The sequence below is a fragment of the Nyctibius grandis genome, chromosome 21, assembly GCF_013368605.1.
Source record: "Nyctibius grandis isolate bNycGra1 chromosome 21, bNycGra1.pri, whole genome shotgun sequence".
Classification (NCBI taxonomy): Eukaryota; Metazoa; Chordata; class Aves; order Nyctibiiformes; family Nyctibiidae; genus Nyctibius; species Nyctibius grandis.
The window spans coordinates 4020833-4035846 of record NC_090678.1 but is presented as its reverse complement, the minus strand read 5'-3'; the positions used below and the strand labels follow the sequence as shown (position 1 = coordinate 4035846).

The 15014-nt window shown below is 45.7% G+C and overlaps 1 protein-coding gene across 1 annotated transcript in view; it reads left to right on the top strand.

Annotated features, from left to right (window-relative positions):
* The first annotated feature begins 10802 nt into the window (after positions 1-10802).
* LAMC1 (laminin subunit gamma 1) overlaps positions 10803-15014 on the top strand; it is a 69354-nt gene continuing 65142 nt past the window's right edge. Inside the window, exon 1 of the mRNA XM_068417100.1 lies at positions 10803-11230. Coding sequence (XP_068273201.1) covers positions 10828-11230 — 403 coding nt within the window. The 5' untranslated portion in view covers positions 10803-10827. The remainder of the gene's footprint in view (positions 11231-15014) is intronic.

The window sequence follows — 15014 nt, the reverse complement described above, 5'->3', positions numbered from 1 at the left end:
CGCATTGCTGGCACCCTCTGCCTACAGACTCTCTATCTTCTGCTGCTCTGCTGTTGTATTAACCAGGTGGTATCTATCTCGCTATTTTAAGATGTGTACAAAGGTGGGTTCTGCCTCTTGACGGCTCTGGGACTGCACATACCTAACAAGGGTGCTTGTTCCATGCCATCCCTGTAATCTTTCTTCAAACTAGCCATTTCCTGGAGAATTCCAACTCCACGAGCTCCAGGAGATGTGAAAAATGCAGGAAGTTATGGCGTACAGCTACAGAAACCATAACACACTTGGAAGAGTCTTGATGGCACTATACAGCACGATAGTTTGAAAAAGCATTACAGTTCAGGCTGTGTTCCGTTCACAACAGACAACTAGCTATCTGTCCTTGCTGTGAAGACTGGAAATCTTTCTGTCCGGTTCCAGACAGCACAAGGGTAGTGAGCATGGCACCGTCTTCAACACAGCTCATCTGTCAGCTCATCTCTTCTTTCCTTTTCTAAGTTGCTGTATTGTACAACACATACTGAGTGTTCATTACTCAAGGTTTTCAGCTGAACAGTATCAGCTGTTATCAGTACAGTTCATCAAGTTTCTTCTTTCTGTTACAACCCTATTAAAATTGTTTTCTCATGTCTCAGGATAAACCTGTATGTGTCTTATCTACCAAAGAACATTGAATTTGTCTGTTGTTGATCACACAAATCAATTTATAGAGAACTAGCATTGACAAGTCCCTAAAAGCCCCAAATATAGAGCAAAAAAAAATTTAATGGCATGTTAATGACCTAACAATGAGTATGAAATGTTTTTTCCAGTGCCCTTCCTGCCATGGAGGACATCATCCTTACCGAGAGCAACAGCAGGCACCTCTTGCTTTGTGCCACCAGGTCTGCTCCTCACTCCTTCCCATTTTAGCTCCCCTGAAGCAGGAATCCAAGAGAAGCCTGAAAGATTATCTCAAGTAATTCACAGTAGGATGAACAATTGCTTCATTGAGCTAACTCCTGTTTATACTCTGGAACCTGCGTAAATTGGCAATCCTGACCGCAGGATGTGAGGAGAATAACACACTGGGAGAACATCTGCCATCCCCGCTGCGACCTGGAAGGAAACTTGACCGCGAGTACTTGGGTTCGGTATGAGAAAAATGCTAACTGTCCGTTGTACGCTTCAGGGGACTGATGAAGTTATGTGTCATCTGTTTGTGCAGCGTTGTTCATTCTTTTTTTCTCCATTTGGAAAGCCAGATGTTGCTCAACTGAGACCTGGCCACGTGGCTTCCAGTGACTGAATAGTTATTGCCTCGTCCCGTGAGACGGAATTCGTTAAAACCGTGGGCACCTGTACTTGTCCACAGTTGAGCTGGAGATGAGGTGAATACACGAAAAAGCTTTCAAGCCTGACTTCTTCTACAGGTTATCAAACCAGGAAAGTCTCCTGCAGCCTGGCTGCTTTGGGACTTGCAGCCTCAGATCCAGGCAGGGCAAGAAATGGCTGGAAGACATAAACACAAGGTGAGGAAAAAAAAAAAGGAAAACAACTTTAAATATACCCAGGGACAAGTCTTAGTTTTAAATACAGGAGTGAACCAACCTGTATAAAATTTTAGATTCTATTTTAGAGCTTTGGGAGCTGCACCGAAGCAAAGATGAAAATGGTATGCTAGGTATGTATTGCTACATGAAGATGTTTATGTTCTGGAGCCTTTTTGTTTTCTTAACCTTTGAAGTTAAACAGTTCAGGTGGCAAAAAGTCGGTTGTCACAAGTTGGTGGCTGATGGGGAGGAGTGAAACGTGTTTTGAGAATGACTCAAGCCAAAAAGTGGACCAACAAAAACTATGTTCTAGGTTAAAAAAACACTGGGCAACCATAATGAGGCGCTATTTTAAAGAGCATTCTGTGATTTAAGATCGTATGAGAAATACCTTTTGAGAAGCATGTATCTAAATCTCTAATGTCAATTTAATGCTAATTAAAATACAAGAGCCTTTCACTGACAGGTATCTGAATCTTTGTGAGAAAACAGGAGCAGGAGGGATTGACATGACCATCCTGGAAAGATGTCGCCTATCCTCTGTACCCTCTCCTGGGGCTGACTGTAAGTTAATCCCATCGCAAACAATTACAATTCAGCGTTCAATAAATCAACACGCTAAATCTTGATTTTAACTTCTTCATATGATTTTAAAAATAACACGCTTATAGCTGGAGGTAAATTAACGTATCAAAAATGAATTATCAGATAAATGTTGTGGTTGATCTACTACTCGGATAAATGCTTTTAATGTAACTAAATTCTCTGATGTAATAATTTTCCTGAGCTCCAAAATGGAAGAAATGAGTAACAGTTGAAGAGACTCTAGATTTCCTATTCTTTAAAGACCTGGCACATAAAAGAACAGGATACAGGTGTTAGAATTCCCCATCCCTTCGCAGTCACTGCATTTTTCTGAACACTTAACTTTGTCTTTCTGATACTTCCATGAACTGAGCGGCAGGGATGAAAATGTGGGTAGTATGTTGAGGTTCCCAGCAAGTAAAATGCAGCTTACAGGTAGGAAAACTACGTTTTTTCTCGCCTACTGAGTTCTTATTTTAATACATTTTCAAATCTCCTCCTTAGGTAGCTTGCTACTGGTACTTCAAAAAGTGAAAGAAAGAGACATTTAGCAGGAAATAGACTATTTATAAGGCATTTTAGACATTTTTCCATTGTTTATGGTAGCCACTGTTGAGTTTAAAAATGTCGTTTCCTTCCCTAACAATCTTAATTTTTTGCTCTGCTTTGATAATCCATAAGTAGCAGTTCGAGTGTTTACATAGCTTTTTGCATGCTTCAAACTAGAAGGATAAACTCTCTTATTATTCAAAAAAATATGGACACAGAAGGAAAGGGGAATTCAGTTGCTCCCAATGAATGAGGTTCCAACACTCTGCCTCATGGATCAGGATTAATTCCTAGTCCCTGCAAAATTAGGGTATCTTCCAGTCCTGTGATACCTACAGACGACAAAACAACCAGAGAAAGGTCTTGCACTTCTACATTCTTTCCAGTTCCCCTTCTGATTGCAAGATGGTAAGGCTTAATGCTCCCAAGAAACTGTAACTTGCCTTCTGCTCTAGTTGAGGACTTGGTAGGGTGGACACAGCCCTGGCCACAACCTCTAGCCTCCGCAGACTGTATCCTTTTTCCCACAAGACCCAGCCTTCTGGGTCCTCGGAGAATCTCTTCTTGACTCAAAGAAAAGGGAAGGAAGGGTAGGATATCAGTGCGCTGGCATTTCTCCCAAGATCTAGTGCTCTTCAGAAGCTGATTAGACCCATAGCTACCTGCTGTTTATTTATTTAGTACCAACAGAAGGCTTAGCAATTGTACAAGAGACAGAGGAGTCACAAAGCCTGACAGTCTAGAGTCAAAGAAAGAAAAAGAGGAAACATCAACTAACATTAAGTCAGGAATGGGGCTGTGTTATCCCACCAAGATGGTCCATCTTCTGGCTACCTACTACTCAAACGGAGGTAAAGATGTCCTGGAAAAGTTCAGGCTCAATAGACGTGACCCCGGAGGATGACAAGTTTGATTTGATTTGCCCAAGACCACTTAGCAGGCATAGAGATGTGTTAATGGACAGGTATTAGATACTCCTATAGTCAGGAAGGAATGAGGATACAGTGTTGAAGTGCTCTGCCAAGGACCAGGAAAAAAAGTCAGCATTACAGTGGTGATGCTGGTAGGAAGGTCAAACCACTAGACCATGCCCTCTTTTCTGCCAAAACAAAATCAGCCTTCCTTATTTTACTGTAAACAAAGCTGGTAGCATTGTCAAACACGCAGCGTTGTCAACCTTGACTTTTCTGCTGTTTGTAATTTGGCAAAACTGACTCTTTTTTTTTTTTTCCACTGAAATTGCGTGTGGTACGTGTCTCATTATCCTTACGGCTGTTGAGGATTTATGTTCATTTTCAGCTAAGAGTGATCTGGATCAAACAAAAACATACTACAGCGTGCAACTTATATCAAAGCCACTGTATGTATTTCACTGTGACACTCTGTTCTTTCCGAAGGGTAGAACAAGGCATTGATGTTTGATAGGGGAATGGTCTTGATGTCTAAAACAAGCTTTTTGTGTTCTTGCAGATGTCTACCTAAAGACGGCTGAGTTACAAACCTCTGAAAATTGTAGTTCATGTGTGCCTTGTAGCTTTGCAGGGACTTTGTAGAGCTTAATAGTTTATTTCCAGAAGAATCTGTTCATTCCAAGTACTTTTTTTTTTTGCTACAGGACAGAACAGATTTTCCCTGAATTGCTGCTTTTGTCTATTTAGCCTTTGGTGGAAGGGGAGCTTTGAGTACAGAGAATGTCTCTTCTGTCCTCTCTCATCATCTGACCATCAATGGACACACAGGCAATGCAGGGGAGAACATAGTGAGCTGGGGGGGTACCGAGACTAGGGATGGGGCACGCCGACAGACGGCCAAGAACCGGCATGGGCATGTATCCCAAAGGCAGCTCTGTAGGTCAGACTCCTTGTAGCTCCTCACCGTTCACTGTATGCTCCAAGTTGTGCGATGGGGAAGCAGCTCTGCCTCAGCTCAGTTCCATGTGGGAGCAGAGACAAGTTGCTAAGGAGCTTTAGGGGGAGAAACAAGCAGTTGGGGGAGATCAGTGAATCTCCAGATCCCAAAATTATGTGCTAGTGTTGCCATCCTCCAGCTGGGCATCCAGATGTGTCTCTTCTGGTGTAACAACAAATCAAACTGCAGCTTGATAGTCAACACAAACTATTTATGGCTCTCAATGGTCATCTTGTGTGAGGAAAAGAAGGGGTTTACAAATGATAAAACAGCAACATGATTTACAATTAATAAAATAATGACCATGGCAAGACTGATTAACAGACTGTGCTATAATAAAACAGATTGTGACCATAAATGATGAAGAACTAACTGGGAAGAAAATTTCAGCCCCATTGGCACAGAGCAGAAGAAGTTATCCAACTGTCTGTTGAAAACAATCTTGGGAATTCTGCTGGAAGTTCAGGAAGCGTATTTGTTAAACAACTTCATTGTGGTCACACAGGTCAACACCCTTCATGGTGAGACACCCATGACCACCCCCAACACACGCACTGCTTTCTGGGATAGCATTTTATCAGGCTTGGAAGATAGTTCCACTGGGAATGTTTCACAGTTAGTGTAAACAGCCCCAGCTCACGCATGTGAAGGCTTTGCATAGCTATGCAAGTCGGTGAAGAACAGGACCCAGACATTATCCAAATGGATCTGGGTAAACAAGTCCTGCTCTTTACAGAGACAACTTCATCAGCACATCAGAAACCTGAATATTCCTGGAATTTTTTGGTGGCAGAGCATCCATCAGTGGACCCTGTAGTGCAAGGACGAAGGTGGCCCTAAGCCTGAGACTATTCTCACTGAATTTAGTGTCTCTGTACTATAGCTGTAACACCATACAAAAATGAATTTAATCAATTCCTCTGGCACACTTTCATCCCTGCAGTGCACTGCCGGTGTACTGCCTGAGAATGGGAGTGCTAGAAGGGAAGAAGAGGAGCGCTGAGGAACGTCCCATCTCCAAGAAGCCCACTAGATGTTTCAAGGCTGACTGCACCCATCCATGAACGTCCCTTTCCCAATGCCCTCGTCGGTGGGCTTGACAAAGGCAGCTGTTCATGGTGGTGGTGAACAGGCGAGGGGAGGTCTTGGAGAGGGGAAGAAAGTATAGTCAGGGCTGGCTCAGGTCCTTCTGGTGTTACTGCCATGGTCTAATGTAGGCTGCAAGATGTGGTTGCTTAAATTCAGCACAGGACTACACCGCAGAATAAAAAGAGGGAGTAAAGATAAAAGATACAAATCTTATCTGCTAGGAATGAAAGATTATGAATTCATTTCGTAAACACCACCAGACAACCATTAACCAAAATGGTTTTTGGTTGAAAGGATGGGCTCTGTTTGAATCCACAAAAGGAAGATGAAAAACTGCACAGTCCTTTCATGTTTTATTTTTGTTTTAGCATATTTCTTCCCAACATTACAGTCTTAAGGAGAGAAAATGAGGATACACCCCAGACCCAGGCCAGAAAAGAGATAAAATAATCAGCTTATGTCTTTCATTTCTCCTGGGTTTGCAGAAACTTGTAAGAAGCAGATTACCTCTCATGATCAGGTCCAGAGAGACTTTTTTATTCACCTACCCATAGTTGCTCTACAGGATTTATTTAGGATAATCTGCAAAAGAGCGACTAAGAAAGTCAAACTTGAATCATTTTATGAAACACCTTCTGCTTTCATGGCTAGTAGCTCTCTTTTGCAGTTCTATTTATAGGATTACAGTAACTTTCTGCTTCCATAAAATCGTGATAGGTGTGAATATGTAGTAACTGTATGGTGCTCTGATTTATTCTGTACTTCTACTGGTAGTGGATACCTCAGACATTTGCCAAACTCATTCACATCCTCTGCACACCTATCCTTGACTGCGGAAGAACTTCTCTAAACGGGATGGCTTTAAATCATATTTTCATACAGAATGCAGGATTTAATATCGAATTGCCTGGAGAAAACAAGCTTTGCCACCATTGTCGTCGATGCTGAGACTGAAGCAGCGCCCAGCTGGTAAGAAGGGAATCGAAATCCCACCTTGCATAGCACACGGGCACTTTGATCATTTCACTTTGGGCACTAGAAAGATGTGACGGAACAGTTGGTTAAATTTGCGGTTGTTTATGTGCTTCAGTGGAATCACAGAGATTATCCCAGCTGGGACTGAGTCAAAATATTTAATCCAACTTTGTAAAATAAAGTTTTCGACCAAGACAGAAAAACAAGTACGCCTAAAGCTTGGCTTTTATCTTCATAAAAAGAAAGTGTTTAGAGCAGGTTTATTTCTGTGTTCCCCAAGGCACTACTGGAGCCTGCAGTGTGGTTTCTTTTCGCATCCACCTGTGAAAGCATCTGAATTTTGTCACCCAGCCTTTCTGAATTTTGACTCTTGCACTGACTCTTTGGTGTATCCGCTGACTTGCCTGCTTTCTTTCAAGTGTTTTTGGTTATTCGGTGGCCGGGGAGTGGGTGTCTGCTGTGATTACTGTTGTTTCGATTGCGTCCACTGAGAAAAGCAGTGAGGCTTGTGGCAATCCCCTGCGTGACAGAGGGCAAGAAACTGCTGGAAACAACTTCTTACTTTGCCCAAACCAGCCAGTTTGTGACAAGTGACATTTCATAAGGTTGCTTGGGTGCCTTCTCCGGTGGCTGATAACCCTGTAATGCTGATGGCCAGCACGGGGCTTTTCTGTCCTTCATTTTTTAGCGTAAACTGACATGCCCAGAGAAGCTGTGGCTGACCCCTCCCTGGCAGTGTTCAAGGCCAGGTTGGATGGGGCTTGGAGCAACCTGGTCTGGTGGAAGGTGTCCCTGCCCATGGCAGGGGGTTGGAACTAGATGGTCTTTAAGGTCCCTTCCAACCCAAACCAGTCTGTGATTCTATGTATGTGCTGGTAATGAAATATTTGGGTGTACAGCAGTTTTCATTTGGGGATCCTCAAGCTATCTATTTATATTTATTAGGAAATGTGGGTTGTTTTTCTCCGTGGGGGTTACTTTAATCAACTTGTTTTAATAATTGACACCCACAGAGCAACGAAGCTCCTCTATCACAGTCTGAACGTTCTCAGCAGCTTTCCTTAGCGCGTGCACTCAATTTTTGTCCGTGAACAAATGCTGATGCTAAATGAGTGTGGGAAGACTGAAAATTAAAGTGCTTGCTGCCCTGTGATGCTTACTAAAAACATTCTGGACCTCGGAAGCCCCAAATGGGTGAAATGTCTTAGTGCATAGGTGTGTTAGTGCTTGGTTTGAGCTGCTGTAGAAGGACAGAGACTAACTGTGCTCTGAATTTGTTATTTCAAATTGCTTATGTGTGTACACCACATTGTTGCAATTTTTTTTTTTTATCAAAAGGAAAGAAAATACTGCTTTTCTTTTTTCTTTTTTTTCTAAAAGAATTCTATTCGAAGAGCGAGACTGCCAGCCTCGGGAAAGCTGACAGAACTTCCTGTAAGAGTTGCTTTTATAAAGGCTGTTTCCTCTCAGGTTTTTATGTTGTTTTTCCTTTTTTGCATTTCTTCTCTTTGTTCTTACTCTCTCCCCACTTGTTCTCATTCATTTAACCCGATCTGTGTCCTTCAAAAAAGAATTGAAGTAATAACGTGCCAATTTTTACTGTTAACTTTATATATTTAAGTTCTTCCCTACTACTTCTTTATTAAATAGAAATCAAATTTTCTTGAGACTTGATATCATCGTGATTAGCACAATTTGGGGCAGTAAGTGCTTGAAGACTTGCACCTGCTTTTGAAGCAGCAGCAGCCACATCATTTTTTCACTGTTGGTTCATTATGCCCACGCTGCCTAAGCCCAGCACAGCCACGAACCTTATCCACAAATATTATTCTTATTTTACAGATGATTAACTGAAAGTTTCGTCGTTGTGCCCATCTATCTATCAAACAGTCCTTCCTTCCTTTCAGGCCACTCCTGCCATGTGGGATGACTAACTCCACTTTGTGGGAGTTGCCAGTCGTAAGAATTTATGGACCAAGGTATTTTTACTGTTATTCACCCCTATAGGTATTGCGAAGTTAGAGAAGTTACCCGGGTTCTGTGCTTTTAAGACACGGTTATTTTACATGAGGAGGCTTTTTTTCCTGTGTTGGAAAGGAAACAGGTTTACGGGGAATATGCTGCGATGCTTTTATAGAGTATTTCAGCAGGTCAGACATTAAAATGAAAGCACAGGTCATGTATTTATAGGGATACGAGACTTAATTCTGGTTTTAGTTAGATGAGTGCAGGTTTACTGAACGAAGTATGACTGCATCACTTGATCTGTCCAAGTACTTTAAATATGTATGTCAAAGATGAAATTGCAGTTATGAGTATGAAGTGGATTTTGATGGCAAATAGCAGCAGATATCCCTTTCTCAGGACTTCTTTATTAGAATCAGTAGCCTGGAAATGATAGAAGGGCTTCACATAAGCTGTTGAGGATGGTCCTACACACATACTTTAAAATGTTGGAAAATGATTAGTCAAAAAACTCAAGCACGTTATTGTTTTTAGGTACTAAAACTGAGTATCTTTAAACCCATGGATTTTGCATTAAGCTGAACTTTTTTCTCATTATCCATGGGAACCTCCCACATGTGGACAGACGATCCCATCGCTCCACTGAGCGGGATTCGTGGCAATACCCTCTGATCCTGCTCAGAGTCCTTGGCCCCTTCTCACCTCTATCCTAATCCTTCGTTCCCTCACACCGATCTGCTCCACGTGGCTTCCTGCTCCCTCGTTCCTTGTTGCCTGCCCTGCCGTGTCCACTCTCAACTGCAGGCGTCAGCCAGGCTGTTCTTGAACCTGAGAAGCTCCATTTCCAGAGCTTCTGCCTTGATGGCATCAGCTCAGCATCGTTTTCACAGCAGCTGGCTTGTTTTCAGAAACAGGAAAAGCGGGGGAAGCAGCGGAAGTCAAACTTTCCACTGGAGATGTGTAATTCCAGCCTGAACAATAGCGATGCAATGACTCTATAACGCACCCGCGTCCCTTCTCCTGGTGCTGGGCGTGTCCGGGGGACTCTCAGCACAGAGCTTATCTCATCACGACCAGGTTAATACTCTGTTGGGGAGGCAAAAAGAGGAATCAATGTGTAGCACCAATGTGTAGCACCAAATGTAATAACACCGTCTAGCAGCAGCAGGATAATTTCCAGGCTTGCTTACGCGTATGTGCTGTGCGGACCTTGTGAATAGTCTGACACAGGCTCTTAATGTACGAAGCGAAGGGTTGACTTCTATATAATACACGTGTTTACTTCAAAACAAGAAAGTGCGTCTTTTTCACAGAACAGACTGTATTTTTTCTGCTCTTTCGGCCACAGGCTGCGTTCAGGCTTTCTCAGAATATAACCAAGTTTACAAAGCCTTTCCTTGACTATCAGTTTCTATCTCACCGAGTAGTTTCCTGTTTCCTGAGCAGGCTTCTGGAGGCACTTTCTCCTATAAAAGCAGTTTTGGCTTCACACAATTCCTGCATTTTACACAAATCTTTACACAGTTCCTCAACCTGAAAAGGTACAGGGAGATCTTACAGTGACAGCTGAAAATCATAACCCAGTCTTTGGCCGTGTCTGACAGAGCCAATGCCTCTGGGCAGCGCAGAGACCTGGAATTAGATATGAAAATAGCTAGAAGCTCATTAAAAAATAAAGCAGCTGAGGTGGCAACATGGGTCCCCTCAGACCCCCTTCCAGGCCTGCGCCCTCGAACAGCACAAGACCAACCCGGTTCAGAACGCTCTAGCTGGCCAAGCACACTCGATTTTCTCACTTTTCTTGAGAAACTTGGGGTTTTTTTTTTGCTACGGAAAGCCTTGAAAAGAAAGAAACGGGCGGCTTGTGGTGGGTTCCGACAGGGCGGAGGCGCCCGCCGCGGTGCGAGAGGCGGCAGCGCGGACAGGCCGAGGGCGGGAAGCAGCGCTGTCCCCTCAGGGCGGGGCCCATCGCCGCCATCGCCCCTTTAAGCTCCCGCATTCCAGGGGGAGGGGGCGGCTCCCGGCCCCGCTCCGCCGGCGGGACTCCGCTCCCGGCCTGCCCCGCGCCGGCAGCCCCGCCCCGCCTCGCCCGGGCCGGGCCCATCCCAGCCCATCCCAGCCCGCGGCCAGGCGCGGAGCGGCGGCAGCCAGCGAGCGAGCGAGCCAGCCCCTCCGCCGGCTCCGCGCCGCTCGGCCAGCCACCTCCGCCGCCGGGCCGAGCGCCATGGCGGGAGGCGGCGGTGGCGAGCGCCGGGCGCGGGCGCTGTGGCTGGCGGTGCTGTGGCTGTGGTTTCCCGGGCGGTGCGGCGGCGCCATGGACGAATGCACGGAGGAGCGGAGCGGCCGGCCGCAGCGTTGCATGCCCGAGTTCGTCAACGCCGCTTTCAACGCCACCGTGCTGGCCACCCACACGTGCGGGACGCCGGCCGAGGAGTACTGCGTGCAGACCGGCGTCACCGGCGTCACCCAGTCCTGCCACCTCTGCGACGCCGCCCAGCCCCACCTGCGCCACGGCGCCGCCTTCCTCACCGACTACAACAGCCCGGCCGACGCCACCTGGTGGCAGAGCCGCACCATGCTGGCCGGCGTGCAGCACCCCGCCGCCGTCAACCTCACCCTCCACCTGGGTAAGGGCCGCCCCCGCCTCAGCGCCCTGAGGGGAGCGGCGGGGAGGCCGCGGAGGGGGGCGAGGGGGCAGAGTGAGGGACCGCCCCGCGCCGCAGAGCTTCTGCGGGCTTAAATTAATTAAAGGCGGCTGTAAATAGGGCCCCCCGGGGGTGGTTAGTGGCCGAAGAGGGTTTTTGGGGGGTGTTAAGCAGGCTGGCCGCGCTGGGTCTCCTGGCTGGGTTCGCTTTGTGTTGAGTAACCGACAGGCGATAGGACGAGAGGAGACGGCCTCAAGTTGTGCCAGGGGAGGGTTAGACTGGAGATCAGGGACAATTTCTTCACCAAAAGGGTCGTCAAGCGCTGGCACAGGCTGCCCAGGGCAGTGGTGGAGTCCCCATCCCTGGAGGGATTTAAAAGCCGAGTAGATGTGGTGCTGAGGGACATGGGTTAGTGGTGGCCTTGGCAGCGCTGGGTTAGTGGTTGGACTCGATGATCTTAAAGGTCCTTCCCAACCAAACCGATTCTGTGATTCTGTGAAACGCTTGCTGCGAGGTCCCAGTTGTGACTGGGGTCTCCTTAGCCGAGGGTCTGTCCCTGCAGGACAGGACACAGGCTCTTCACCCCTCGGCTACTGGCGCCTTCTTTAAGGATAATCATATCTGCAAAACAATGCTTTATAAACTTGAATTTCAGCCTTCCCTACATAGGCAAGGCTAAAAATGAATATATCGGGGGTTGCTTCGCTGCAGGCTGTGTTGGTTGGTGCTGTTGATGAATGAAACAAGTGATCCCACGGTGCAGGAGGCAGAGTTTGCTCTGGTGTGGGATGTGATGAGCCTGTCTCACCCCATGCACCGGGAAGCTGGGATCCTGGAGTCTTCCAGACAGGCTGGGAGAGGTTGGTTTGGAAAGTGGAAAGCACTGCAGGAAAATGTGTGCGTGCAAGGGCATATCTGCTCTGTATCCTCTTATATCAGGGCAGCATTGTCTTTGAAATACTCAGTACCACATGGATTAGGTTTGTCGGAGAGCAGTCGTCATTACTGTAGAACCTGGAACATCGTGTCAAAAAAATGAGGAGAGTTTTCTGGTTAATTGTCATTCCCAGAAGTTCCTGTGGGAGAAAGTATTTTAGCTCTCACTTTGGTTTGTGGACAGGATTTTCTTTTCCTCTGTTCATTCAGATATTTAAGCTCTCTTGACATAGAGAAAGGGTAATTGGTTTGGAAGACAAGCCAGCCAACAGAAAGTTAAAACCACAGCTTTTATCCTCATGTCATTAAATAAAGTAAAAACTAAAAAAACACTCTCAGTGTAATCGTTCGTGGTTTCTATTCAAGAGCCTCTGTTGAACCTGAAGTTTTAGCATCAATAATGCATCTCACTTTCAGTGTAATTTGGAGGGGAAAAAAAAAAATTGTGTTAGGGCTTGGGGAGCTGGATCTTTGATTTTACAACCTGAGGACAGGTTGTGTGAAAGCTCCCACCTGTGTTCATGAGATGGAGGTGATAGCGCTGGGTCCTGTATCAGGGGTCACCTGCTGACTGCATCTGTCTGCCCCATCAGTGTTTCACCACCCTAAAGTGTCTCTCTGTGTTAGGAGCTTTGAAATAAATATACCACGTAAGCATACGTAATCCTTTGGATAAGGGGCGGTAGTTTCTAAGGCCTCTTCATCTTCTTTTTTTGTACATTGGGGATTTTTATTCGGGACACCTGGAAAAAACAGTAAGCTAAGATTTGATTTCAACTTCTTTTTTAATAGAACATCATCATAATTCTTCGTTATCAAGGTAAAACTTAGTTTATAGGCACGTCTGTGTTACTGCTGCCCTTGAGTCTGTGCAGCTATATGTATATGAGCGTTCTTTGAAAAATAATGTTTTTCTGAGATACTGGAGCAAACAGTGTGCTGTGTCCTGGGCTTTGGAGAAATGTGCACGTTTCTTTGATGAAAACAACTGCTTCTTTAAAATACTGTAGCATTGCAACGTGATCGTTGGCAATCACTTGGGTTTCGGGTTTGTTCGCAGGCTCTTGTAGCTTGGTGAATTTGTTCTGGCATATTTTTAGACTAGAGTACAACTTTTTAAGCAGAAGCTGCCTGGCTGACTTTCAGATATGTAAGTATGGTTTTTTGTTTCTTTTTTTTTTTTTTCCAGTTGGGTTTTTTGGGTGAGGTATTTGTAGCCTTTTAAGAACTGGAAGCTCGTTACGGGCATGGTGGTGGTGGCAAAAGTTAATTTTAAGACTGCTAACAGCAGAGCATTAAGCTACCTGTGCACGTGCTGTGCAAGCAGTAAATATTCCTGTATGCCTTCGTTTGCATCGCTGAGCTTGTTGCACGTTGTCGAGTACCAAAAAGTGCCATTTTAGTCTCAGATGCCCTAAACTCCTCTGCAGCGTTGCTCTGCTCTACTCCTGTGAAGATTTCAAGCCGTCTTTGGGTGCCGCATTTGGATTCTGTGTGCCACACGACACACCACGGTCTGTGGGACACTTAATTATTGATATTGGTAAGGAAGAAGAGGCAAAGGGCTTGATGAGTACATGTGTACTCAGTAGGACATGAACGCGTTGTGGGGCACAGAGCCCTTTTATGCAGTTAGTTCTGCATGATCTTCGAGGATTAGGCTGTGTTCAAACCCGTGTCCTTGTTTGATGCTGCAGTCGCCTTTATTTCGAAAAGCACTGGTGTGCTGAGTGGTTAGTGCTGCTTTATACCCGTTCAGGACCGGCAGTGTCAGTTCTGGGCTTCCAGCATGTGAATGCCACCCTGCACTGAGTTTTTGGCTGTTTGGGATGTCTTGATTAACGTCCAGTGATGTCCTGTCCGTGTAGATGAGTGTAACGTTTTGGAGGAACCTGCAAAAGGTCAATAAGAACCACGGGTCTGTTGCCAACATGGGAGAGTGGGCTGCAGGGGTTGCTTTGAATCTTCTTACAATTTACAGTTCAAAACAAGTTTAAAAACTTGTATTTTTGAGACTAGATGCTATCAAAGGGCTTGATATAGAAAAACACAGCGCTGATCGCTATTACTGAGTTAAAGCCTCTGATCCCAGGAGTGTTTGGAAAGGAGGTCTGTGCACAGAAGGTAGGGTGCTCCCTGGGGAGAGGGGGATTGGGGTAATTACCAGTCCCTGCCCAAGGAACATCTGGAGTTATAAAAGCTGTTTCTCTTTGTATGAGAGGGCATTAAGACCCCCTAAGTAGAGCCCTCCCCCAGGAGGCTTGGAGACATGAGTTTGCAGCTGTAAATCAGGAGAAGGGGGGAGTTGAACCCGTTCGCAGGGTGGTGTCTGGGTAACTAGGTTAGTGGGTGAGAGGAGGGGGGAGCTCTGCTGTGTCCTTTCTTCCACTGTTCTTAAAAGTATCCCTTCACTTCCCCCATTTTCCAGTCCCTCAGGCTGAATTATTTCCAGTTGAGACTTGACCCAACCAATCTGTTTTTTCTCAGCCCTGCCCTCCTCCCATGTTCCCGTATATTCCAGGAATAAGGGACTTTGGGGCAGCGGTGCCAGCTTTTAAATAGAAGATGGAAGCTGAGGCATTACGGTATGTAGTTAGTTGTCTGCTTTTTTTGAAGCCAGAGCGTCACGTTATTTTTACAGGCTGTGCTGTTCGCTTCTGCTGGGAGCATTGGGATAGTTCTGGCACCTCCCCAGTGCTTTGTGTGCATACGTTTTAGCACAGCTTTGCTATTTAGACCCCTAACGCACCAAAACAAAGCTGTGTGTTAAAGGTGCTCCTTTGAACACTGGAAGAAGGGGAAAAGAAGTAGCGTGGAGGTGCATGGCGTA